This window comes from Lithobates pipiens, unplaced genomic scaffold (genome assembly GCF_037356315.1).
Source record: "Lithobates pipiens isolate NorthernLeopardFrog02 unplaced genomic scaffold, aLitPip1_a1.2 Scaffold_8, whole genome shotgun sequence".
Taxonomy (NCBI): Eukaryota; Metazoa; Chordata; class Amphibia; order Anura; family Ranidae; genus Lithobates; species Lithobates pipiens.
This window is the reverse complement of record NW_027507903.1, coordinates 63,935,937-63,961,247: the sequence shown is the minus strand read 5'-3', so window position 1 is coordinate 63,961,247 and position 25,311 is coordinate 63,935,937. Positions and strand designations below refer to the sequence as shown.

The 25,311-nt window shown below is 46.2% G+C and overlaps 1 protein-coding gene across 2 annotated transcripts in view; it reads right to left on the bottom strand.

Moving 5' to 3' along the window:
• The window catches only part of ATP8B4 (ATPase phospholipid transporting 8B4 (putative)), a 531,442-nt gene that overhangs the window by 43,899 nt on the left and 462,232 nt on the right, over positions 1 to 25,311 (bottom strand). For both annotated transcript variants that reach the window (XM_077470822.1, XM_077470823.1), the window contains exons 18-19: positions 23,640 to 23,755; positions 9,193 to 9,357 (exon numbers count right to left, since the gene is read on the bottom strand). In XM_077470822.1, coding sequence (XP_077326948.1) covers positions 9,193 to 9,357; positions 23,640 to 23,755 — 281 coding nt within the window. The remainder of the gene's footprint in view (positions 1 to 9,192; positions 9,358 to 23,639; positions 23,756 to 25,311) is intronic.

Below are 25,311 nucleotides of genomic sequence, written 5' to 3'. Positions count from 1 at the left end.
TGTAGCCAATAAATAATTTTTTCTTGCAAGAGCCCTCTGAGTCATAGGCTTTAAACTTATATAATGTAAATGTATATTAACCACTTACAGACCGGACCATTTTGCTGGTCAAAGACCAGACCACTTTTTTGCGATTCGGCACTGCGTCGCTTTAACTGACAATTGTGCGGTCGTGCGACGTGGCTCCCAAACAAAATTGACGTCCTTTTTTCCCACAAATAGAGCTTTCTTTTGGTGGTATTTGATCACCTCTGCGGGTTTTTATTTTTTGCGCTATAAACAAAAATAGAGCGACAATTTTGAAAAAAAATGCATTATTTTTTACTTTTTGTTATAATAAATATCCCCCAAAAATATCTAAAAAAACGTTTTTTTCCCTCAGTTTAGGCCGTTACGTATTCTTCTACATATTTTTGGTAAAAAAAATCGTAATAAGCGATTATTGATTGGTTTGCACAAAAGTTATAGCGTTTACAAAATAGGGATAGTTTAATGGCATTTTTATTAATAATTTTTTATTATTTTTTTTTTTACTAGTAATGGCGGCGATCAACGATTTTTATTGTGACTGCGACATTGTGGCGGACACATCGGACATTTTTGACACATTTTTGGGACCATTGTCATTTATACAGTAATCACTGCTATATAAATGCAGTGATTCCTGTGTAAATGACACTGGTAGTGAAGGGGTTAACCAGTGGGTGGCAGCGTAGGGGTTAAGTGTTCCTAGGGGTGTGTTACTAACTGTGGGGGGGTTGGGCTTTCATTTAGTTAACACTGATCTCTGCTCCAATCACATGGAGCAGAGATCAGCGTCACTAGTTGCTAGACAGAATGGAGAAATGCTGTTTACACAGCATTTCCTCCATTCAGCCGTCCCGTGAGATGATCGCGGGTATGCCCGCGGCGATCGACTCCGCGGGACCAGCGACCGGACTCACGGGGGCCCCGACCGGCGCGCTCGCGATGGCAGGGCGGCATTGAAGATTGGACGTACCTGTACGTCAATATGCCTTCCCATGCCATTCTGCCGACGTACAACACTAAAATCAGTCTGTATATTAAGTAAAGCATGTTTGTTACAGTATCTGACAAAAGTGAGTACACCCCTCACATTTTTGTAAATATTTTATTATATCTTTTCTTGTGACAAAGAAATTACACTTTGCTACAATGTAAAGTAGTGAGTGCGCAGCTTGTATAACAGTGTAAATTTGCTGTCCCCTCAAAATAACGCAACATACAGCCATTAATGTCTAAACCGCTGGCGACAAAAGTGAGTACACCCCTAATTGAAAATGTCAAAATTGGGTGCCCTGGTGTCATGTGACTCATTCGCGTTAAAAGGTCTCAGGTGTAAATTGGGAGCAGGTGTGTTAAATTTGGTGTTATCACTCTGACTGTCTCATACTGGTCACTGGAAGTTCAACATGGCACCTAATGGCAAAGAACTCTCTGAGGATCTGAAAAGAATAATTGTTGCTCTACATAAAGATGGCCTAGGCTATAAGAAATTTGCCAAGACCCTAAAATTGAGCTGCAGCACGGTGGCCAAGAGCCTACAGCAGTTTAGCAGGATATGTTCCACTCAAAACAGGCCCCCCCATGGATCGACCAAAGAAGTTGAGTGCACGTGCTCAATGTCATATCCAGAGGTTGTCTTTGGGAAATAGGTGTATGAGTGCTGCCAGCATTGCTGCAGAGGTTGAAGGGGTGGGGGGTCAGCTTGTCGGTGCTCAGACCATAAGCCGCACGTTGCATCAAATTGGTCTGCATGGCTGTCGTCCCAGAAGGAAGCCTCTTCTAAAGATGATGCACAAGGAAGCCTGCAAACAGTTTGCTGTAGACAAGCAGACTCAGGCCGCGTACACACGGGCGGACTGTTCGTCCAACTTTGTCCGCTGAACAGTGTTTGGGCGGACAGTCCGCTCGTGTGTGGGCTTTCAGCGGACAGTTTCAGCGGACAGTTGGACGGACAAGGTTTTTCGGAAATTCCGTAAAACTGTCCGCTGAAACCTTGTTTCAGCGAACAGTCCGCTCGTGTGTAGGCTTGTTCGTCAAACAAAGTTGCGCGCATGCTCAGAAAGGATTTTCACGCCGAAAGCTATAATGCAGTGTATAGGACGTCGTATTTTTCGTCCCGTCGTACGTGCCGTTCACGTCATCGCGCACGGTTTCAGCAAACTGTTCGTCCGTCGTGTGTGGCCATGTCCGTCCATGCTAAGTTTGAGCGGACTGTTTGCCGAAACTGTTGGACGGACAAAGTTGGGCGAACAGTCCGCGCGTGTGTACGCGGCCTAAGGACATGGATTACTGGAAGATAAACTTATTTGGTTCAGATGGTGTCAAGCGTGTGTGGCGGCAACCAGGTGAGGAGTACAAAGACAAGTGTGTCTTGCTTACAGCCAAGCATGGTGGTGGGAGTGTCATGGTCTGGGGCTGCATGAGTGCTGCCGGAACTAAGGAGCTACAGTTCATTGAGGGAACCATGAATGCCAACATGTACTGTGACATACTGAAGCAGAGCATGATCCCCTCTCTTCAGAGACTGGGCCGCAGGGCAGTATTCCAACATGATAACGACGACCACAAACACACCTCCATGACGACCACTGCCTTGCTAAAGAAGCTGAGGGTAAAGATGATGGACTGGCCAAGAATGTCTCCAGATCTAAACCCTATTGAGCATCTGTGGGGCATCCTCAAAACAGAAGGTGGAGGAGCGCAAGGTCTCTAACATCCACCAGCTCCGGGATGTCATCACAGAGGAGTGTAAGAGGACTCCAGTAGCAACCTGTAAAAGCTCTGGTGAACTCAATGTCCAAGAGGGTTAAGGCAGTGCTAGAAAATAATGGTGGCCACACAAAATATTGACACTTTGGGCCCAATTTGGACACTTCCCTTAGGGGTGTACTCACTTTTGTTGCCAGCGGTTTAGACATTAATGGCTGTTTGTTGAGTTATTTTGAGGGGACAGCAAATTTACACTGTTATGCAAGCTGTACACTCACTACTTTACATTGTAGTAGAGTGTAATTTCTTCAGTGTTGTCACATGAAAAGATATGAGGGGTGTACTCACTTCTGTGAGATACTGTATACTCACTGTGGAACCTAAGGGATTAATCCTCTGATTGTGTAAAAAAAGGCCGTTTGATCCTGTATTCTCTGATCCTCCCCTTCTTTTACGGTCACCAATCCATCTGCTGGTAGCACGGAGCCCAATGCCGCGTACACACGGTCAAACTGTATGACGTACTTAGTCTGGCGGAAAAGTACGCCAGACTGTCCGTTGGAATTTCCGAACGGACTACTTGCCCACACACGGCACTTTTTGAGCGGACTAATACGGCGTACTAAGTCCGCCGTACTATCCGCCCTACTTTTGAAATGAACGGACTCGCCCACACACGCGGAGGAAAGTCCGCTCATTTCGAGCGTGTCTCCAGGTAGGCGGGGCCCGCGAAGGAGACGTCGCTGGCCCCGCCGCCTGGTATGGACTTAAAGGGGAACCCCAACGCCGAAAAAAATCGGCGTGGGGGTCCCCCCAAAGTCCACAGCAGACCCTTGTCCGAGCACGCTACCCGGCCGGCCAGGAAAGGGGGGCGAGCGAGCGCCCCCCCCCCCTCCTGAGCCGTACCAGGCCACGTGCCCTCAACATGGGGGGGTGCCTTGGGGAAGGGGGGGCCGTGCGGCCCCCCCACCCCAAAGCACCTTGTCCCCATGTTGATGAGGACAAGGGCCTCTTCCCAACAACCCTGGCCGTTGGTTGTTGGGGTCTGCGGGCGGGGGGCTTATCGGAATCCGGGAGCCCCCTTTAATAAGGGGGCCCCCGGATACCGGCCCCCCACCCTATGTGAATGAGTATGGGGTACAATGTACCCCTACCCATTCACCTGTAAAATAAAAGTACAAAAAAAAACACAACACACGAGATAAAATACTTTATTGCACAGCTCCGGGGGTCTTCCGTCTTCGGGGGTCTTCTCGCCGGACTCCTCCGCTATCTTCTTGTAGCTCTTTTGCTAGCGGAGGAGTCCGGCTTTCTTCCTCGCCGCCGGCCTCTTCTCTGGACTTCGGGGGTCTTGTCCCCCTCTTCGGTTCTTCCGCTCCTTGTCCCTATATAAGTGGCCGCGCAGCGCGGCCCTGGCATTGTGGCCGGAGAGAGCGTCGAGTCAACATCTCCTGGAGAAGAAGGAGAAGAAGAAGAAGAAGAGCGGAAGGCGGCGGCGGCGACAGAAGACCGGGACAAGGGGCGGTGTCACATGGCTTTATGTCACATGGGTTGGTGTCACATGGTGACCCCGCCCCCTTACGATGTCATAGTCCCCATGTGACATCAACCCATGTGACCAACCCATGTGACATAAAGCCATGTGACACCGCCCCTTGTCCCTATATAAGTGGCCGCGCAGCACGGCCCTGGCATTGTGGCCGGAGAGAGCATCGAGTCAACATCTCCTGGAGAAGGAGAAGAAGAAGAAGAGCGGAAGGCGGCGACAGCGACAGAAGACCGGGCCACCGCCTGTAAAAGAGCTATAAGAAGGCGCGGTGGCCCGGCAGAACAACCGAAGAGGGGGACAAGACCCCCGAAGTCGGGAGAAGAGGCCGGCGGCGAGGAAAAAAGCCGGACTCCTCCGCTAGCAAAAGAGCTACAAGAAGATAGCGGAGGAGTCCGGCGAGAAGACCCCCGAAGACGGAAGACCCCCGGAGCTGTGCAATAAAGTATTTTATCTCGTGTGTTGTTTTTTTTGTACTTTTATTTTACAGGTGAATGGGTAGGGGTATATTGTACCCCATACTCATTCACATAGGGTGGGGGGCCGGTATCCGAGGGCCCCCTTATTAAAGGGGGCTCCCGGATTCCGATAAGCCCCCCGCCCGCAGACCCCGACAACCAACGGCCAGGGTTGTCGGGAAGAGGCCCTTGTCCTCATCAACATGGGGACAAGGTGCTTTGGGGTGGGGGGGCCACGCGGCCCCCCCTTCCCCAAGGCACCCCCCCATGTTGAGGGCACGCGGCCTGGTACGGCTCAGGAGGGGGGGCGCTCGCTCGCCCCCCTTTCCTGGCCGGCCAGCGTGCTCGGACAAGGGTCTGCTGTGGACTTTGGGGGGACCCCCACGCCGATTTTTTTCGACGTTGGGGTTCCCCTTTAAGTCCATACCAGGCGGCGGGGCCAGCGATGTCTCCTTCGCGGGCCCCGCCTACCTGGATACCCGCTCGAAATGAGCGGACTTTTCTCCGGGCGGGAAAAGTCCGCTCATTTCAAAAGTACGGTGGACTTGCATACACACGGCCGGATTGTCCGCCGAAATGCGAGTACGACGGACAGAATTTCGAAAAAAACGAAATTCTTAGTACGCCGGACTGCACGCTGAAAACGTCCGCTGAAGCCCACACACGAGCGGACTGTCCGCTGAAATGTGTTTCGGCGGACTAAGTAGGCCATACAGTCCGCCCGTGTGTACGCGGCACAAGAGTCACTCTGGACATGCTTAGTTTGGTGTGTTTTGCTAAAGAGTTTTATTTTGGGAGGGTTCATGTAATCAGCACAGGGCCAATCAGCAATTTCTAGACAGAGGGGTCAGGGGTCATGCAGCCTCATAGAACAGTCAGAGAAGAATGAAAACTCCTCCTACAAACTTTAACTAGCGCTTGACCGGACACTGATAGAAGTCACAAGACTGCCATATACTGCTGATGAGAAAAGGTATATAGCAGTTTATATTTGCTAAAATAATTGCATTTCCATGTTTGTACTGTCGGAGACCAGATATAGTGAATGCAGGGTCCTGGGTTTAGCAACACTTTAATCTCTGGTTTATTTCAAAGAGCTTCCACTTTTATTATCTTTAAAGGGAACCCCAGGAATTGTCATTTTTATAAATATTGGTAGTGTCTGGTTCAATGAAAGTATCTATATCTAATATTCAGAGGGCTGCTGGGGATGCTGAAAATCACTGTACTATTCTATGCAATATACAGTGATAGCCATGATCTTCTGAGTTCAGGTCCAGTGGCTTCCCTCGGCACCACCGCCATTCAGAAACACCTTGTATTTTTTTGTGTGAATGTTCTCTGAATAAACAAGGTGAAGATTGTGACATCATCTGCCCTTTTTCTTAATCTCTTCCAATCAGAAAACACCTTGTATTTACTGAAACTAAAATACAACGTGTCCCCTGAATGGTGGTGGTGCAGAACTATCAACTCCCTGTGTTCAAATCATGGTTATCACTGTACAGTGGTGTAGTGGTTAGCACTTTCACCTAGCAGCCATTGGGTCGCTGGTTAAAATCCCGATCACAACACCATCTACCTGGAGTTTGCATTTCCTCTGGGTACTACGGTTTTCTCCCACACTCTAAAGACATGTTGGTAGGTTAATCAGATCCTGTCTCTAAATTAGCCCTAGTATGTGTTTGTAAGCGCGTTGGGACCCTACAGGGTAAAGGGCCGTGCTATAATAAGATGCAACTCAACTCATGTAACGCAAATTACTAAAGTGATTTTCAGCATCCCCAGCAGCCCTCTGGATGAAATAAATTGCGCTTTACCAACCAAAGATTGGTAAAAAATTACGTTTTTGGTACCTTTACAGCGCTCATTTAAAGCGGATGTATAGCAATGGGTTTTTCTTTCCTTGGGCAAGGTAAAGTCATTATGTGAAACTTACCTTAAAACAAAGCTGTTCCAGTGCCGCAATGTCAGAGCTGCAGCCATCTTCCGTCTTGCTTCCGGGTTTGCGGGCTCCGGCTCTGTGACTGGCCAGAGCCGAGATGATGTCACGCCCGTGCTTGTGTGTGGAAGCTGCCGTTCATGGCACAGGGCTAGGAAGGAACAGCATGGGTGGCTGTTCTTTCAGAGCACATGCGCCAGTGATGTCCCTGGCGGCATGTAATGTAAATATCTCCTAAATGGCGCACGTTTAGGAGATATTTACACTACCTATAGGTAAGCCTTATTATAGGCATATCTATAGGTAAAAAGCAGTAAGGAAGTTTACTTCCTCTTTAAACAATTCTTCATTCCACCTAACAAATTAAAAGCAACTGTATCATGTATACCTACATACGTTTGTAAATCAAGTATGAAACAAAGTATGAATAAAAATACATTATAAAAGACACCGCTTTTGTGAAAAAATATTATATTGTTGCTGTATATTGTGACCCACCTGGAACTTATTCTAAGATTTTCTTTAAAAGAGAAGTATGTTTTTTTTTTTATTATTAATACTTACCTAGCTGGATGCTGCATCTGTCCCCTGGCACCTCTAGTACTGAGAACCGAGTGATCGAACACTGCCAATCGCTCGGTTCTCACAGCTCCCCGAGCAGAGAGCTGCTGACTGTCAGTCATCACTCTCTGCTCTGCCCAATTCCTCACTCACGGGAGCGCTGAGCTGTGGCGGGGGTGGAAGCAGCCGACTCAGGGATCTGGATGGATCCCGACTCCATGGTCATGATGACACCGAGCCTGGACATACTCTGTGACGTCAGCAGAGAGCAGACTTCAGCCCGCTCTCTGCAGAAAACGGGTCACAGGAGTGCGAAACGAACTCCACGGCTGTGATCCATAGGAGAAGTACGAGCTTTGGCTATACTTCTCCTTTAAGCATCCCAATATTTCATTTGTGTCAGTTCAGTGGGGATACCTGTGGTTCCTTAGCATCAAAAATTGTTTGCCACTTTCATCTCCTAGTTTCCTTTTGTCTCCAAATCTAATTCTGGAGCATTTAAAGTGGTATTAAACCCAAAACCAAAAATGTAATATATTGCAGCTTACCAATCATTAGATGTGGGGACTACAATTGTTTTCTTATTTTAGGCATTTTCCCCCTCTGTTTTCACCTGATGACCTGCCCAGGAATACACCTCCTGTATCCCTCACTCTGGATGAAGGAGCACATTTGGAAAGCAGCACTGTCAGTCTAGGGGGAGGGGAGTGTTAGAGGCACTAGCAGATTTATATACACTATTAAATTAAAGCCAAACTCCAGCTAGTACTGAAGTTGCACAAGCAGTTACAGTAATTTTTTTTTCTTTTAGGATAACAGTTTTACATGAATAAATAAAAGCACTCCTGTTAGTGTTAAAGAGTTTGTCCCAACATTCTAACTGTAACCCTGAAGGAGAGCTTGTACTGTTAAAAAACAACAGACTTAGACCCCTTTCACATTGAGGCAATTATCAGGCATTTTAGTGCTAGAAATAGCACCTGTAAAGCACCTGAAAACTGCCTCCTATGCCGTCCGAATGTGGAAGCTTGCGGGACGTTAGAAAAAGTCGTGCAAGCAGCATCTGTGGGGCAGTTTGGGAGAGCTGTATACAGCAGCAGGGGTTAAAAGCGCACAGCTAGTGGCCGAAAAGTGCAGTTTAAACAGCGCTAAAGCACGGGCGGCCCCACTGTGAAAGGGGTCTTATTAGCCAGATCACCAGTTGAAAATAAAACAAAGAAAGGCTAAAAAGAAAACTAATACAGGCACCATATCTCCAGGCTGGTTCACACCATAATTTCTATGTTCCCAATGTGCATTTTGATGCAGTATTGATTGGTTCCAGTGTGTTTCTGATGTGTTTCTGATGCATTCCGGTGCATTTTTGCTAGTTTTTCCTTATCTCAATTGAGGACAATTGAAGACATGTGCGCAATGGTGCATTTTTGTTGCATTTTGCCGCATTCTAGAAGTGTTGCATATGGAAAAAGAGCAACATGTTTTACTTTTGTTGACTGCACTGAAATGCACTGCATTGGTGTAAACACAGTCCATGCGTTTTGATGCAGAATAACAATGCATTGGACTGCATCTGATGTGAACCAGCCCTAAGAACTGGTAAATGCTGCATTATAATAAATGTTTTCTTTTGGGTTTAATACCACTTTAAGGTCTGCATAAGGACAATGATTTCTACATTTCACTTTCATTACATGTTAATTACTAGCTATTCACAGGCTGAAACTAGGACTTTTTGCTGCTTAAAAAAAATAGATGGAAGTTTTAGTATGTGACTCTACCTAATTTTTTGTGTTTTATTTTAAAGACCAAATAAGTGTATAAAGCACAGTTGAATTGATGTTTGTGTTGATGTATTGGATCCCATATTAACTCAAAATAATTCTGAATCTTCTCTCTTTGGTTTTTAGTCTTCTACACATTCTCTTTCAACAAACTAAGCTGGAACATACCATCATGTCACTTTCTATCTGTTCATAAGCGTCTGCCAGCCGTTCCTCCCTGTTCTCCAAAGCAATGCTGGCTTCGTGATGGATCTTCAGCCACCATTTAAAGTAATCTTCACTGAGGTCTTTATATGCCAAGGCTAATGTCCGCAGGCCCTCCCCTGCACACTCCTAGAGAAACAACACAATGCCACATTTATAAACATTGCAAGTGTGAGCTGAAAATAAAATCTTGGATTGAGAGTAAGGCCTCATGCACACGAGACGCAGTTAAACGCGCGTTCAGATGCAGTTGGACAGTTTTTTCAACTGCCCCTGAACCCATTCAATGTTATCCTATGTGTCCATGCACACAGTCTCGTTTTTTTCCGTTTTTATGCAGTTGCGTTTAATCTCGTTTTTCCAGAAGCAAAAAAATGCGTTCAGAAGCAAAAATTTCCACATTTCAGACGCAAAACGCGGCAAAACGCCGCTACCGCGTTTAGCCGCGTTTGCGTTTATATGCGTTTTTAAAGGTGACCTTTTTTTTTACATTAAAAATCTCAAAAATGATTGCAAATGATGAAAAACCATTAGAAAAATATTTTAAACAACTGCAATTGCAAGTGGACAATCCACAACTTGTGGCAAGTGACATGGCAGGTGGCAAGTGACGTGGCAAGTGGACAATCCACAACTTGTGGCAAGTGACATGGCAGGTGGCAAGTGATGTGGCAAGTGGACAATCCACAACTTGTGGCAAGTGACGTGGCAGGTGAAGTGGCAAGTGACGTGGAAAGTGGACAATCCACAACTTGTGGCAGGTGACGTGGCAAGTGACCTGGCAGGTGACGCGGCAAGTGACCTGGCAGGTGACGTGGCAAGTGGAAAATTAACAACTTGTGGCAGGTGACTGGCATGTGACGTGGCAAGTGGACAATCCATAACTTGTGGCAGGTGACGTGGCAAGTGACGTGGCAAGTGGACAATCCACTTGTGGCAGGGGATGTGGCAAGTGACGTGGCGAGTGGACAATCCACAACTTGTGTCAGGTGACGTGGCAAGTGGACAATCCACAACTTGTGGCAGGTGATGTGGCAAGTGATGTGGCAAGTGGACAATCCACTTGTGGCAGATGACGTGGCAGGGGACGTGGCAAGGGACGTGGCAAGTGGACAATCCACAACTTGTGGCAGGTGACGTGGCAGGTGACGTGGAAAGTGATGTGGCAAGTGGACAATCCACAACTTGTGGCAGGTGATGTGGCTGGTGACGTGGTAAGTGGACAATCCACATCTTGTGGCAGGTGACGTGGCAGGTGACGTGGAAAGTGGTGTGGCAAGTGGACAATCCACAACTTGTGGCAGGTGATGTGGCTGGTGACGTGGCAAGTGGACAATCCACAACTTGTGGCATGGCAGGTGACGTGGAAAGTGGACAATCCACATCTCGTGGCAAGTGACGTGGCAGGTGATGTGGCAAGTGACGTGGCAAGTGGACAATCCACAACTTGTGGCAGGTGACGTGGCAAGTGGACAATCCACAACTTGTGGCAGGTGACGTGGCAAGTGATGTGGCAGGTGATGTGGCAAGTGACGTGGCAAGTAGACAATCCACAACTTGTGGCAGGTGATGTGGCAAGTGACGTGGCAGGTGATGTGGCAAGTCACGTGGCAGGTGATGTGGCAAGTCACGTGGCAAGTGGACAATCCACAACTTGTGGCAGGTGATGTGGCTGGTGACGTGGCAAGTGGACAATCCACAGCTTGTGGCAGGTGGCATGGCAGATGACGTGGAAAGTGGACAATCCACATCTCGTGGCAAGTGACGTGGCAGGTGATGTGGCAAGTGGACAATCCACAACTTGTGGCAGGTGACGTGGCAGGTGATGTGGCAAGTGGACAATCCCCAACTTGTGGCAAGTGACGTGGCAAGTGGACAATCCAAAACTTGTGGCAGGTGACGTGGCAAGTGACATGGCAGGTGACGTGGCAAGTCACGTGGCAAGTGGACAATCCACAACTTGTGGCAGGTGACGTGGCAGTTGGACAATCCACAACTTGTGGCAGATGACGTGGCAAGTGACGTGGCAAGTGACGTGGCAAGTGGACAATCCACAACTTGTGGCAGGTGCCGTGGCAAGTGACACGCTAAATACAAGTACACTGCAGCTCTCACAGCTGCTGCTACTCACTCTGGTCTCACAAAATTGCTGAAATAGTTAATAATACTGTTTTTTTGAGCTGGGGAGGGTCTATGATGTTAGCTTAACTAAACGCTTCTAGACGCAAACGCGGTAAACCAACGCTAAATCGCTGTAAAAATCGCGGCAAACTGCGCATTTCTAAACGTGCGTTTCAACATGTGTCCAGCAGCGTTTGCATCTGCGTCTCATGTGCATGAAGCCTAACTTGTTCTGAGAGTGTTTTGCAAGACCAGCAATTTTTTTTTATACATTTTGACTTTATCAACGAGCATTGTCTTGATATACAAATAGTGTTTAGTCAGAACTAAGTATAAAAGATAAGAGAGACGCCTCTAAATGTAGTAATAAGTTATATTTAATGAAGGTACAACATTTATCAACTAAAATGGTTGATGAACAAAAGAGGCACATCTAAGTATGCAGGCATCCAGCGTAAAGATCAGATCGCTCTACCGCAGGGTAGTCATCCCGGGTCACGATGGCAGACTAAAGCCCCATACACACTATCAGATTTTCTGCTGATTTTTTTCCTCCAGATTTACCAAAATCATGTAGAAGGGCCTGCCTGATTGCATACAAATTGAAACTCCTAAGGTTTGACTTTATTACATGGTTTTGGTAAATCTGAAGGAAAAAAAAATCTGCAGAAAATCTGATAGTGTGTATGGGGTTTGACAGCGGTGAGAGCTGGCTGTGTAGAGGATTGGTCTATGTGGACCGATTTTCCCCCGGATGGTGTATGGAAGAAATTCCGTCCACCAATAGTATCACACCAGCGGGTATTAGGTCTTTGGGAAAATGGCAGCGACCAGACTTCCTGATGACGCGAATACAGTAAAATGCATAGAGGTCAAATAGCTGCAGACATCTGCCCCTAAGGCCGGCCATAGACAGCGCAAATTTCTTTCCTGCAGACAGCGTCGACAGGGGAATCCCTCCTGTGGATCAAGTGCGTTTTCCTGGTGGTGGCGGGGAAAGCAGGGGGCAGGGAAGCTGTCCCCGCTTGGAGAACACAGTGATTATTGCTAGCGGATACAACAGCTGCTAGCAATAATCAGATGTAAAATCTGGCAGGCTGATTATACCCAAGTTGATTGATGGATCAATTTTGATGCATTCAAAAAACTCTCAGAGGGACACAAACTGCTGTAGCTTGTTGTTGAACCTGGATGCCAATAGGTCGACCTCTGGACATGCCCAATGATCGAAAATTTCCTGGCACACCCCTGGGTGTAGGGACCATTTCCTCCGGAAAATCTGCTGGCTGCTATGGTAATCTGCCTTCCAGTTCTCTACTCCCGGGATATGAACTGCGGATAGAATCTGCACATGTCCCTCTGCCTAGGCTAGTATGTGATTCACCTCCTTCAGAGCTGAATGATTCCTGGTACTGCCTTGGTGGTTTATATAGGCCACTGCAGTGGCATTGTCAGACTGAACCATAATAGGGCAGTCCTGAAGCTCCACCGCCCAGGGCTGTAGGGCCAGTCGTACTGCCTATAACTCCAGGATGTTGATGGGCAGGATCTGTTCTGTCCTTGACCATTTCCCCTGAGCTGTGAGCCCCTCTAGGGTCACTCCCCAGCCTGAAAGACTGGCATCTGTGGTCTGTACTCTTCAAGTTATCAGGAGGAAGGATCTTCTCTTTTGCAGGTTCTGACCCTGCAACCACCAGTTTAGGCTTAAGCGTGCCCAAAAAGATAAGAACAATGGATAATCCAGGGCTTGTCCTCTCCTGTTCCAAGCCAACAAGATGTCTTCTTGTATAGGCCTGGAATGGAACTGGGCATAGGGCACTGCCTCGAAGGAGGACACATCCTTCCTAGAAGACTCATACAGAGCCGAATGGATGGGTGTCTGGTGCCCCTTATCTGACGCACTTGATCCTTCGGGGCACAGATCCTTTACGGGAGGCAAAAATACCCTTGCTTGGACCGTATCTAGGATCAGACCTAAATACTTCAGACTTTGAGCTGGTCTCAAGGCTGACTTTTTGATATTAATGACCCAGCCTAAGCTTTCCAAATACCACACTGCTCTGTTCTAGAGCCTGTAGTGAGTTACCTCTGAGCAGGAGGTCACCCAGATACCCAAGCACCAAGATCCCTTAAAAGACCCAGTACTGGTGCTAGGACTTTTGTGAACAACTGGGGAGCTGTGGCAAGCCTGAAGGGTAGAGCCACAAACTGAAAAATACGATTTTAAAAGCAGCTTACCTGTAAAATCCTTTTCTTGGAGTACATCATAGGACACAGAGTCTCAAGTAATTACATAATTACTTATTTACACGTACCCATCTGTCAGCCTCATCAGAGGTTCCTGCGATTTGCAGTAGAGGAACGTCATTTCTTTATCGTACATCATAGGACACAGTGTCTCAAGTAATTACTTGGTGGGTTATAGGCCTACCTTCAGGTGTTGACACTGGTATAACCAATACAGGAAGTTGACTCCCCTATGTAACCCCTCCTCCTTCCAGGAGCACTCAGTTTTTGTAGCCAAGCAATATAAGTAATATACTCTCATCCCATAAAACAGAGGGGCGGGAGCTCTGTGTCCTATGATGTACTCCAAGAAAAGGATTTTACAGTTAAGCTGTTTTAAAAATCCTATTTTCTTTATCGTACATCATAGGACACAGCGTCTCAAGTAATTACTTGGTGGGATGTCCCATAGCAATGCTACATGAGGGGTGGGAGACACAACCCGTAGGGTAACCCCCAGACCTGAGGACTTATACTGCTGCCTGCAGCACACTGCGCCCGAAGGCGATATCCTCATTCCATCTTACATGCACTTGATAAAATTTTGCAAATGTACAGTGCCTTGCAAAAGTATTCGGCCCCTTGAACTTTTCAACCTTTTGCTACATTTGAGGCTTCAAACATAAAGATATAAAATTTTAATTTTTTGTGAAGAATCACCAACAAGTGGGACACAATTGTGAAGTGGAACGAAATCTATTGGATTTTTGAAACTTTTTTAACTAATAAAAAAATGAAAAGTGGGGCGTGCAAAATTATACGGCCCCCTTGTCTTAATACTTTGTACAGCCACCTTTTGCTGCGATTACAGCTGCAAGTCGCTTGGGGTATGTCTCTATCAGTTTTGCACATCAAGAGACTGAAATTCTTGCCCATTCTTCCTTGCAAAACAGCTCGAGCTCAGTGAGGTTGGATGGAGAGCGTTTGTGAACAGCAGTTTTCAGCTCTTTCCACAGATTCTCGATTGGATTCAGGTCTGGACTTTGACTTGGCCATTCTAACACCTGGATACGTTTATTTGTGAACCATTCCTTTGTAGATTTTGCTGTATGTTTGGGATCATTGTCTTGTTGGAAGATAAATCTCCATCCCAGTTTCAGGTCTTTTGCAGACTCCAACAGGTTTTCATCCAGAATGGTCCTGTATTTGGCTGCATCCATCTTCCCCTCAATTTTAACCATCTTCCCTGTCCTTGCTGAAGAAAAGCAGGCCCAAACCATGATGCTGCCACCACCATGTTTGACAGTGGGGATGGTGTGTTGAGGGTGATGAGCTGTGTTGCTTTTATGCCAAACATATGGTTTTGCATTGTGGGCAAAAAGTTCGATTTTGGTTTCATCTGACCAGAGCACCTTCTTCAACATGTTTGGTGTGTCTCCCAGGTGGCTTGTGGCAAACTTTAGACAAGACTTTTTATGGATATCTTTGAGAAATGGCTTTCTTTTTGCCACTCTTCCATAAAGGCCAGATTTGTGCAGTGTACGACTGATTGTTGTCCTATGGACAGACTCTCCCACCTCAGCTGTAGTTCTCTGCAGTTCATCCAGAGTGATCATGGGCCTCTTGGCTGCATCTCTGATCAGTCTTCTCCGTGTCTGAGCTGAAAGTTTAGAGGGACGGCCAGGTCTTGGTAGATTTGCAGTGGTCTGATACTCCTTCCATTTCAAAATGATCGCTTGTACAGTGCTCCTTGGGATGTTTAAAGCTTGGGAAATCTTTATGTATCCAAATCCGGCTTTAAACTTCTCCACAACAGTATTACGTACCTGCCTGGTGTGTTCCTTGGTCTTCATGATACTCTCTGCTCAGGTGCATTTATACAGAGACTTTATTACACACAGGTGGATTCTATTTATCACCATCAGTATACAATTATCCAATGGATTTCGTTACACTTCACAATTGTGTCCCACTTGTTGGTGTATTCTTCACAAGAAATTAAAATGTTATATCTTTTTGTTTGAAGCCTGAAATGTGGCAAAAGGTTGAAAAGTTCAAGGGAGCCGAATACTTTCGCAAGGCACTGTATGTACTGAAGGCCAAGTCATGGCCTTGCAGATTTGAGACCTGAGGGCCTGGTGACGCACTGCTCAAGAAGCACCAACCGCTCTGGTAGAGTGCGCCTTAACTTGAAAAGGGGGAATCTTTCCCTTTAAATCATAAGTTTGAATTATAACTTGCCAAATGCATTTAGCGACAGTGAATTTTGACACTGCCTGTCCCTTCTTAGGACCCTCTGGCAGAAGAAATAAGACATCAGTCTTATGAATCGGAACAGTTTTCTTAAATACATTTTCACTGCTTTAACTACATCAAGACAATGTAGTGACCTTTCTTCCCTGGAACAAGGTCTTGGGAAAAAACCCTGGCAGGACAATATCTTCATTCAGATGAAAGCCTGAAACCACTTTTGGCAAAAAACCTGGACGAGGGCATAACACCACTCTGTCCTCATGAATAAACAAATATGACTCCTTACAAGAAAGAGCAGCCAATTCTGAAATCCTCCTTGCTGAGGATATAGCAAACGAAAATATCAGCTTCCTAGTCAGAAGGACTAAGGGAACATGCTGCAACGGTTCGAATGGCTGTTTTTGTAACACTGACAAAAACTACATTTAAGTCCCAAGGGCTTAAGAGTGATTTAACTGGCGGATTAATCCGCAGCACTCCTTGCATGAAACCCTGGACTAAAGAATGCATAGCAAGCAGTCTTTGAAATAAAAATTGATAAGGCTGAGACTTGGCCCTTAATAGTAATCAGAGCCAACTTCATCTCTACGCTTAATTGTAGAAAGGTAAGAATTCTGCCTATGATATATCTCCGAGGGTACCAACCCTTGGACTCACACCAGGAAACATAAGCTTTCCAGGCTCTATAATATATAGCTCTAGAAGCTGGCTTCCTAGCATTAATCAAAGTAGAGATAACTGACCTAGAAAGCCCACGTTTATTCAGAATGTGGGTCTCAATAGCCAAGCCGTTCGTAAAGTAGGATGGAATATCGGCCCCTGAGATAGCAGGTCTGGCCTTAGTGGGAAGAGCCTTGGACCCTCCACTGCCATCCTTACGATCTCTGCGTACCATGACCTTCTGGGCCATGCTGGTGCCACCAGTATTACCGATTTTCTTTCCAGCTTGATCCTGCAAAGAACTTGAGGTAGCAACTGAAATCGGGGAAAAGTGCATAGATCAGTAAAACTGATCCCACGGGGTCGCCAACGCATCTGTTCCGTATGCGAGTGGGTCCCCTGTCCTGGATGCAAAGTTGACTAGCTTAGTGTTGAATCTGGACACTAGAAGGTCTACGTCCGGAGTCCCCCATCTTTGGCAAACAGCCTCAAACACCTTAGGGTGAAGAGACCATTCTCCTGGGAATAACTGCCGGCGACTTAGATAGTCCACCTGCCAATTCTCTACTCCCGGAATGAAAACTGCTGATAGGCATGGGACATTCTCTTCTGTCCAAGTTAGAATCTGGTTCACCTCTCTCTGAGCTGAGAGACTCTTGGTGACCCCTTGTGATGGATATATGCCACAGCTGCGGCATTGTCGGACTAGATCCTGGCAGGACAATTCTTTAACCTGGAGGTCCAGGTTTCTAGAGCCAGATACACTGCTGGAATCTCTAGGATGTCGATGGGCAAGGCTCCTACTCCCCAGCCTGAAAGGCTGGCATCTGTCGTTACTACCTTCCAGATAATTGATCTGAAGGACTTTCCCTTCAGCAGGTTCCAAGATAGTAACCACCAACTGAGGCTTTGGGACACTCATCGTTTTGTTCCAAGCAGACAGAATACTGCTTTCAGTTTCAAATGGAATTGAGCATAGGGAACTGCTTCAAATGAAGCTACCATCTTCCCTAACAACCTCATGCAAAGGCAAATTGAAGGATTTCTCTTCGACCTGATCATCCTCACCAGCTCCTGTATGGAGCTGATCCTTGCGGGAGGCAAGAACACCCCTTTTCTGGGCTGTGTCTATGATCAGGCCCAGATACTCCAGCCTTCGTAGTGGCTTTAAGGAGGATTTCTTTAGGTTGAGAATCCAACCCAAACCTTCCAGGTAACTGCTTGTGATGGCTACACCTTGCTTCAAGCAAGCCACTGACTTGGCTTACTTAGACGATCTATTGTTAATAGACCAGACAGTTATGCCCTGTGCCCTTAACCTGACTAGAGGTGGGGCTAATACCTTAGTGAATACCCGAGGTGCTGTAGCAAGCCCGAAGGGCAAGGCTATTAACTGAGAATGCTTCTGTTCTACTTTGAACCGCAGAAACCTCTGGTGAGGAGGAAATATATGGACAAGCAGCTATGCATCTCTGATGTCGATGGACGCCAGAAGTTTTTCTCCTTGCAGGATGGAAACGACTGACTTGATTGACTCCATGCAAAATGGAGTGGATTTTCAGGAACCGATTTAGATTATGTAGATCTAGACTTGGTCTGATATCCCCATTTGGCTTTGGCACCGTAATTAGGTTTGAGTAAAACCTCAAGTCTTGCTCTTGTTTGGGAATCTGTCTGATCACCCCTTGAGCCAATAATCGGTCTAATGCTTGCAACAGGGATTGCCTTTTCCCTGGATCCTTGGGAACGTTTGATCTCAGAAAACGAGATGGTGGAAACTCTCAAAGCTCTAGCTTGTATCCTAGAGACACTGTGGAGAGAGTCCATTTGTCCTGAATCTCCCTTTGCCAGACTTCTGAGTACATCAGAAGTCTTCCCCCCCACCTTGGTGAGGGGAGATGCCTCTTCATAAGGAGGTCTTGTATTCTGCTTTGCAGACTTGTAGCCCCAGGTCTTCCTTTATGCCTGGGTCTGATGGCAGAGGCCGAACAGTTTAAAGTGGTTGTAAACCCGCTGTTGTGTTTGTTTGTTTTTGGCCATCTGCAAAGGAAAAGGCATAATGAGCTAGTATGCACCGCATACTAGCTCATTATGAAATACTTACCTTAGAACGAGGCCCCGACATCTGTCCCGATCCATGCCGAAGGAGCTGACATGATCCCTCTGCGTTTCTTCCGGGTATCGCGGCTCCGGCGCTGTGAGTGACCGGAGCCGCGTGCGCGTGGGAGATTTCTTCCCAGCAGGGTCCGGCGTCTGCCGGGCTTCCAGCCGGGAATCCCCTGTGCGCATGCGCCGCTGCAGTGAGCGGCGCATTGTGAGGGGAATATTTTTTTTACCTACAGGTAAGCCTTATTATAGGCTTTCCTGTAGGTAAAAGTCCCCAAAATGACTATACAACCGCTTTAAATGAAAGACGCTTATATTTTCTTTTGACTGGCAAAAGAGTACTATTTCCGCTGGAAATTGTTTGGATGTATTTATCCAAACTATCGTCAAATAATCGTTCTCCCTTAAAGGGGAAACTAGTTAGAAGGTTCTTACAAGGCGTCTCAGCTGACCAACCCTTTAACCAAAGGGTCCTTCGCATATGTACAAGTACTAACGCAAGGCGTGATGCCTGGTGAATAGAATCCTTCATAGCGTCTACAGCAAAGCAATGCTTTAGGTAGCTCGGCCAGTTCCTGTGCTTGTTGTGCAGGGAGCTCATCTGAGAGCATCTGTGAACTGGTCCTTTAAGGACTGACAGATGCCTATAGCTGCAATTGCAGGCTGAACAACAGTACCTGCGAAGAAAAAAAGGATTATAACAGACCTATCAACTTCTTATCTGTTGGATCTTTAAGCATAAGCGCATTGTCCACTGGGTAAAAAAACAAAACATTTTTTTTTCCACATTGGAAATCACAGCGTCAACTGCTGGAACTTTCCATTTTTTTGTGAATCTTTCTTCCATAGGATAGAGCTTTGTGAGTCTCTTTGGAAGGGAAAAATGCTTATCCGGATGATCCCATTCGGTATAAATAAGCTTTTTTAGTAATGCGTGGATGGGAAACGCATGCAAAGGCTGTAAAGGCTTCAAAGAACCCAAGGAAGAACCGACCCTTCAGCTAACTCTGTTAGGGGTAGCATGCAAGTAGAGCGAAGTATTGTTTCCTCCACAGAGAAATAATCGCCTGTCTTTTCCTCCCGATCATCTGAGGGCAATACCCCATTCTGTCCTCAAAATTCTCTTGGACCCTCCACTGACTGTAAAGAGTCTAAGGTGGGGGAGGGGGATCTAGGACGCCTCCTATACACTGGATGGAGGATGCGATTAAAGCTGCTTATCTTACTTCTAAGCCTTGCAAGGCAGAGGAAAATGCATCTTCAGTCACCTCTACAGGGGCTGAAGTGTGTGAAGCAGTTGCACCACCGCTAGCTTCCAATGACTCACCCTGGCTTGCCATGTGTGATCTCTCGGAATAGGAAGACAGTATGGAGGCATAACTGGGATTCCCAGCGCCTGGGCGGTGACACCTTAGGTACCTTTACGGTAGGTCTGGAAGACACAGTGCAAAGCACAAGCAGAGGTACACACAAAATAACAGTTCTTTTGCTACTAAGTAACAATAGTTTTTCCTGTCTGGAAATGCCTGTTTACACCCTTACGTGCCTCTCTTCAGTTAAAAAGTCTTTCTGAAATAACAGTGTCTATGATATAAAGCCTCAGGTGGAACCTGATTGGTATCCTCAGCGCTTCCTCTCAGCTATGCGGCGAGTGCTGTGTGTGTGTGTGGACGTTATATCCATACACAGCGCCATGTGACCTTGCGGACATGCCCCTCTGCATTCTCAGGCTCTGCTAGGGACCCGAATGGCCAACACAAAGTAAGGTGAACATACTATACACCTCTACAAGTGGGGAGGGGAAGAGGGGGTTCTGTCAGCAGATTTATAGTTTTTTTTAAACCACAGAAGCATAGGGCGTTTCCCTATGTTACTAGGTGGAACTGCTGGGTTGTAATTAAACCATGCAGCTAAAGCAGCTGCGTCAACCAATCAGCCACCGCCCATATAGGAGTTTATACACATCTCTGTATTAGCAACTGCTGTATTTTTTACCAAATTCCACAAGATCTTTTTAAATAAGAACCCCCTCTGCCGCTGGGACCACACATGTTCTGAGACAGAGCTGCACTAAGACACATCATATGTAGTGCAAGTTACTCCTTATAGACGAGACATTTATAAAGGCATATAAGGTATATTGAAGGAAAAAGCAAAGCTTCTTTCCTTACCTTGTCCTCACTGCAGGATACTGCTGATTTAACAGACAGATCCAACTTTCACCCATCACGACGGGCTGCATTTAAACACGCTCAAAGACTGGGGCCCTTTTAAAAGGGTTTCCGCTCCTTTGGGCCTTGTATAGCACCCCTCAGGACAACTTTAGGAAATGTAGCAAGACCAAAAAGAGTCCTGGTTCCTAAGGTCCAGCTCTCAAAGAGAAGAATTACAGGCAAAACCTTGTTCTTGCATCGAGGTCCAGGTACCATCCTATGGCCTCAGTGGCAAGGATGGATCTGATTGTGGAGGTTTCTTTAAATCCAGCATGGATCCCTCCTGGAGCTCCGCAGAGCACATCTTCACTCTTGACCAACACCTTAGACACTGGCGAAAAAACTGAGTGCTCCTGGAAGGAGGAGGGGTTATATAGGGGAGTCAACTTCCTGTATTGGTTATACTAGTGTCAACACCTGAAGGTAGGCCTATAACCCACCAAGTAATTACTTGAGACTCTGTGTCCTATGATGTACGATAAAGAAATGACGTTCCTCTACTGCAAATCGCAGGAACCTCTGATGAGGCTGACAGATAGGTGCGTGTAAATATTCGTCCTTTATATCAATGGAGGCTCCCATATGGAGAGAGGCTACAACTGAGCGGACAGACTCCATCTAAAAGGACTGGATTAGTATATACTGGTTCAAGGATCTTAGATCCAAAATGGGCCCTGTGTCCTCGTTAGGTTTTTGAACCGTAAACATGTTCAAATAAAACCCCGCTCCCCTTTCAGATACAGGAACCTGTACGATCACTCCTTAATGCACTAAATGATGTAGTGCCTGAAACAGTAAGTTTATATTGGGAGGATCCGAGGGATTGCTGGATATTAGAAACCTCTGAGGGGGAACCCCCCGTAACTCCAGCTTGTAACCGCGGAATATAGTCAAGGTGACCCACTCGTCCTGAACTACTGTTCTCCAAATGTCTGCAAAGTGCAGAAGCCTTCCTCCCACCCGATAGAGTGGAGGCGTCCCCTCAAAAGGAGGGCTTGGTGCCGGGTTTAGAAGAGCTTAGAACCCTGGGCTTTCTCTTGCCATGGCCATGTGGCTTGCCCCGGCTCTAGCGCCCTGTTGGCAGTGGAACTGCCTTGGCGCTGAGACACCTGAGGAAGCAGTCCCTGAGGTTTTAAATGGGGGATGCCTGGTGCTTCTCTTTACAGGAAGTAGAAAGCTCTTCCCTCTGGAAATCTTTTGGATATATTTGTCCAAATCATCACCAAACAAACGTTCCCCATGAAAGAGGAAACCTGCCAATAACTTCTTACAAGGAAGCTCAGCTGACCAGTTCTTAAGCCACCAAATTCTGTGCATATGTACAGACAAGAGAGCCAAACCAGAAAACTGCTGAATTGAATCCTTTAAAACGGTAGTAAACCAGCGTTTTTTTTTTATTGCGGGTTTATGAAGCAGAGCTCAGAGAGCTCAACAAAAATGTGCCCATCCGCCTTGCAGACACTGGTAAAAAAAAACGATATACTTCCTGTATGGGAGGGGTTATATAGGGGATGACTTTCTGTCTAAGACTTTGTCTACCAGTGTCCATTCACCTAGAGATGGTGTATAACTCAGTAGGTAATGAATATTAGCCTAACTCTGTGTCCCATGATGTAAGAAAAAGAAAAAAATAAATTGATCACTTTTATTCCAATTACAAGTAATGTAATGTAATAGGAATAGTGCATGACAGGTCCTCTTTATGGAGACATGTGAGGTCTATAAAACACCACATCTCTCCTCTAGGCTGGAAAGCCAGAGATAAAAAAAAAAAAAAAAAGATCTCAGGCTTTGTCCTCGGCATTGCTTACTTCTGCAGGCCTGGCGGTGATGTCATAATGCCGTGCCCGGGTCTCAAAGTCATAGAAACTGCCAGGGGGGAAATTTTTCTCTATGGCTAACTTCCGGCACTGGCGGATTCCTTCTCCGGGTCGTCGATCGCACGGGTGAGCCAGTAGAAGCACCGGAGGGAAGGAAGTCCCCTCCCGCTGCCTGTAGGAATGATCAAGTGGCTCTATGATTGTCCTTACGATTGCTTCTGCATGATTTCCTTCTCAGGGCCACCTGTTCTGCAGCAACTTCAAAATCTGTCAAAGTACACATTTGTCTATGGAGTGGCTCCAATGCCTTTCAGGGTTCCCTTGGAGTCACCCCTATTTCCACACCCTTCAGCATAACTACAGCCGCATGAGAACATGTTCATTAACAAGCTCCATCCACCTCTCCTCCACCAACCAGCTCTAGATTAAAAAGTGGACTGACCAATTTACTCCTGCGTGTTTACCCTATATAAGGAGTTCAGGTGGCCCAGTCTGACTGCACTGTGCACACTTCCGGTCAGACATTTAGGGGACCAAAGGGAGGGAAACAGCAGCAGTAGTTAAAAATTGTGGAAAAATATTTGTCAATATAAATTTGTAAAAAAATTAAAAAAAATTAAAAAAAAAGGAGGAAAAAAAAGGAGAGTGCCGCTAGCAATTTGGATCTGAAGGGAAATATTTGTTTGGTGATGAGGGCTTATTGCTACTTTATTCTAATTTTTTATGTGTTGTTATGCACTTGTAAAATGCTGTATTCATACGCACCATAAAATGAATTTTTAGCTATAACATCTATCTTGAGTGATGTGTTCTACAAATCATTACCAGTGTATAATGCATTATGCCATACATATAAATGTAAGAGTAGGAAAAATGATGGAGACTATCAATGATTATGCGAACTGGGCAAGTTCCCTACCTGGAAAAAAAGTAGTGCCTGTTAAGAAGTAATTATCTCTTCAATAAAGGAAAGATGCTGGAAAATGCATATAAAAAAAGAGAGAAAACTCACATTAAGGTGATCTGACGTGATGTACATTAATTCTTCACTATTGACATGGAGCCTCTCAAATAAAATAGTGTCTGCTCCTTTACAATAAAGTTTAATCTGTCCTTCTGGGTTTCGTACTGTGGAAAAATAATTAATATATTAGTAAAAAAAATAATGACCATTCAGAACGCTGGACACAAATAATCATTGCATGGCCTCCTCTAAATTACTTCATTTTTTTTTTTTATCTGTGATGGTGTTAAAAAAAAAAAACTTTATGTGTGCACGTAAACACAGGCATAAAGGTGCACTTAAGGGTGTGCTTTTGCCCCCCCCCCCCCAGAAGGAGTAGGACCTTTCCTTGAACCCCCGGGGCACAAGACTCCTGACAGGGTCAAGGTTACAAACTTGGTCTACCTAGCCAAGAGGCCTGGCAGACCCCTCTCCTCATGGCCAGTTTTAGCCGACCACTGACTACTAGGTCAAGGGGCTCTCCTGAAGAGAGACTCCCCAGGTTCAGGGGAGGGAGGAACCTGATGGTCACACATCCTCCCCCTAGACTTCAGGGCAAGCCCTCTATCCAGTGAGAAAAAACACACACAAAAGTAAAAGATGACAAAAGTGAAGAGAAAAATAAATATATAAATAGTGGCTGTGCAACATGCACTGGCTAGGCCCTGAGGCTTGGTAGCAAAGATTGTTCAAAAGGCCTAGCCCATAGAGGCGCAGTGCAGAAAAAGTATTTAGTGCTGTGACCATGTGCCTGTTCACACAGTGGTCCCAAACCCAAGTGTTACTAAGAGCACTCCTGGGGTGACCACTGCCAGGGGGCACAGACACCATGGACTATCTGCCTTCAAAGCCCATGGCCAGAGAAGATTAATCCACTCAAACATCCGCTCGTGGCCCACGATCGCAGTGTACAGAGGCAGAACGGGGAACTGCCTATGTAAGCAAGGAGATTCCCCGCTCTGCAAGATGACATGTCAGAGATCTTCTGTTCCCAGTGGTGGGAAACAGTGATCTCTGTCATGTCCCTGGTAGCCCATCCACCTATAGCTAGAACACACCCAGGGAACATACTTAACCACTTCATCTCTCATCCCTTAAAGAGAAAACTAGTTAGAAGGTTCTTGCGAGGTGTTTCAGCTGACCAACCCTTTAAAGGGTCCTTTGCATGTGTACTAGCACGGGCGTAAGGTGAGATGCCTGATGAATAGAATCCTTCATAGCATCTATGGCAAAGCATAATGCTTTTGATAGCTCAGCCAACTCCTGTGCCTGTTGTGCGGGGAACTCTTTAAGAGCATCTTTGAACTGGTCCTTTAAGGACTGACAGATTCCTATAGCTGCAATTGCAGGCTGAGTCACGGTCCCTGCTGAGGAAAAAGAGGATTTTAACAGACCTTCCAACCTCTTATCTGTTGGATCTTTAACCACTTTCAGACCGGACCAATTTGCTGGTCAAAGACCAGACCACTTTTTGCGATTCGGCACTGCGTCGCTTTAACTGACAATTGTACGGTCGTGCGACGTGGCTCCCAAACAAAATTGACGTCCTTTTTTTCCCACAAATAGAGCTTTCTTTTGGTGGTATTTGATCATCTCTGCGGTTTTTATTTTTTGCGCTATAAACAAAAATAGAGCGACAATTTTGAAAAAACGCATTATTTTTTACTTTTTGTTATAATAA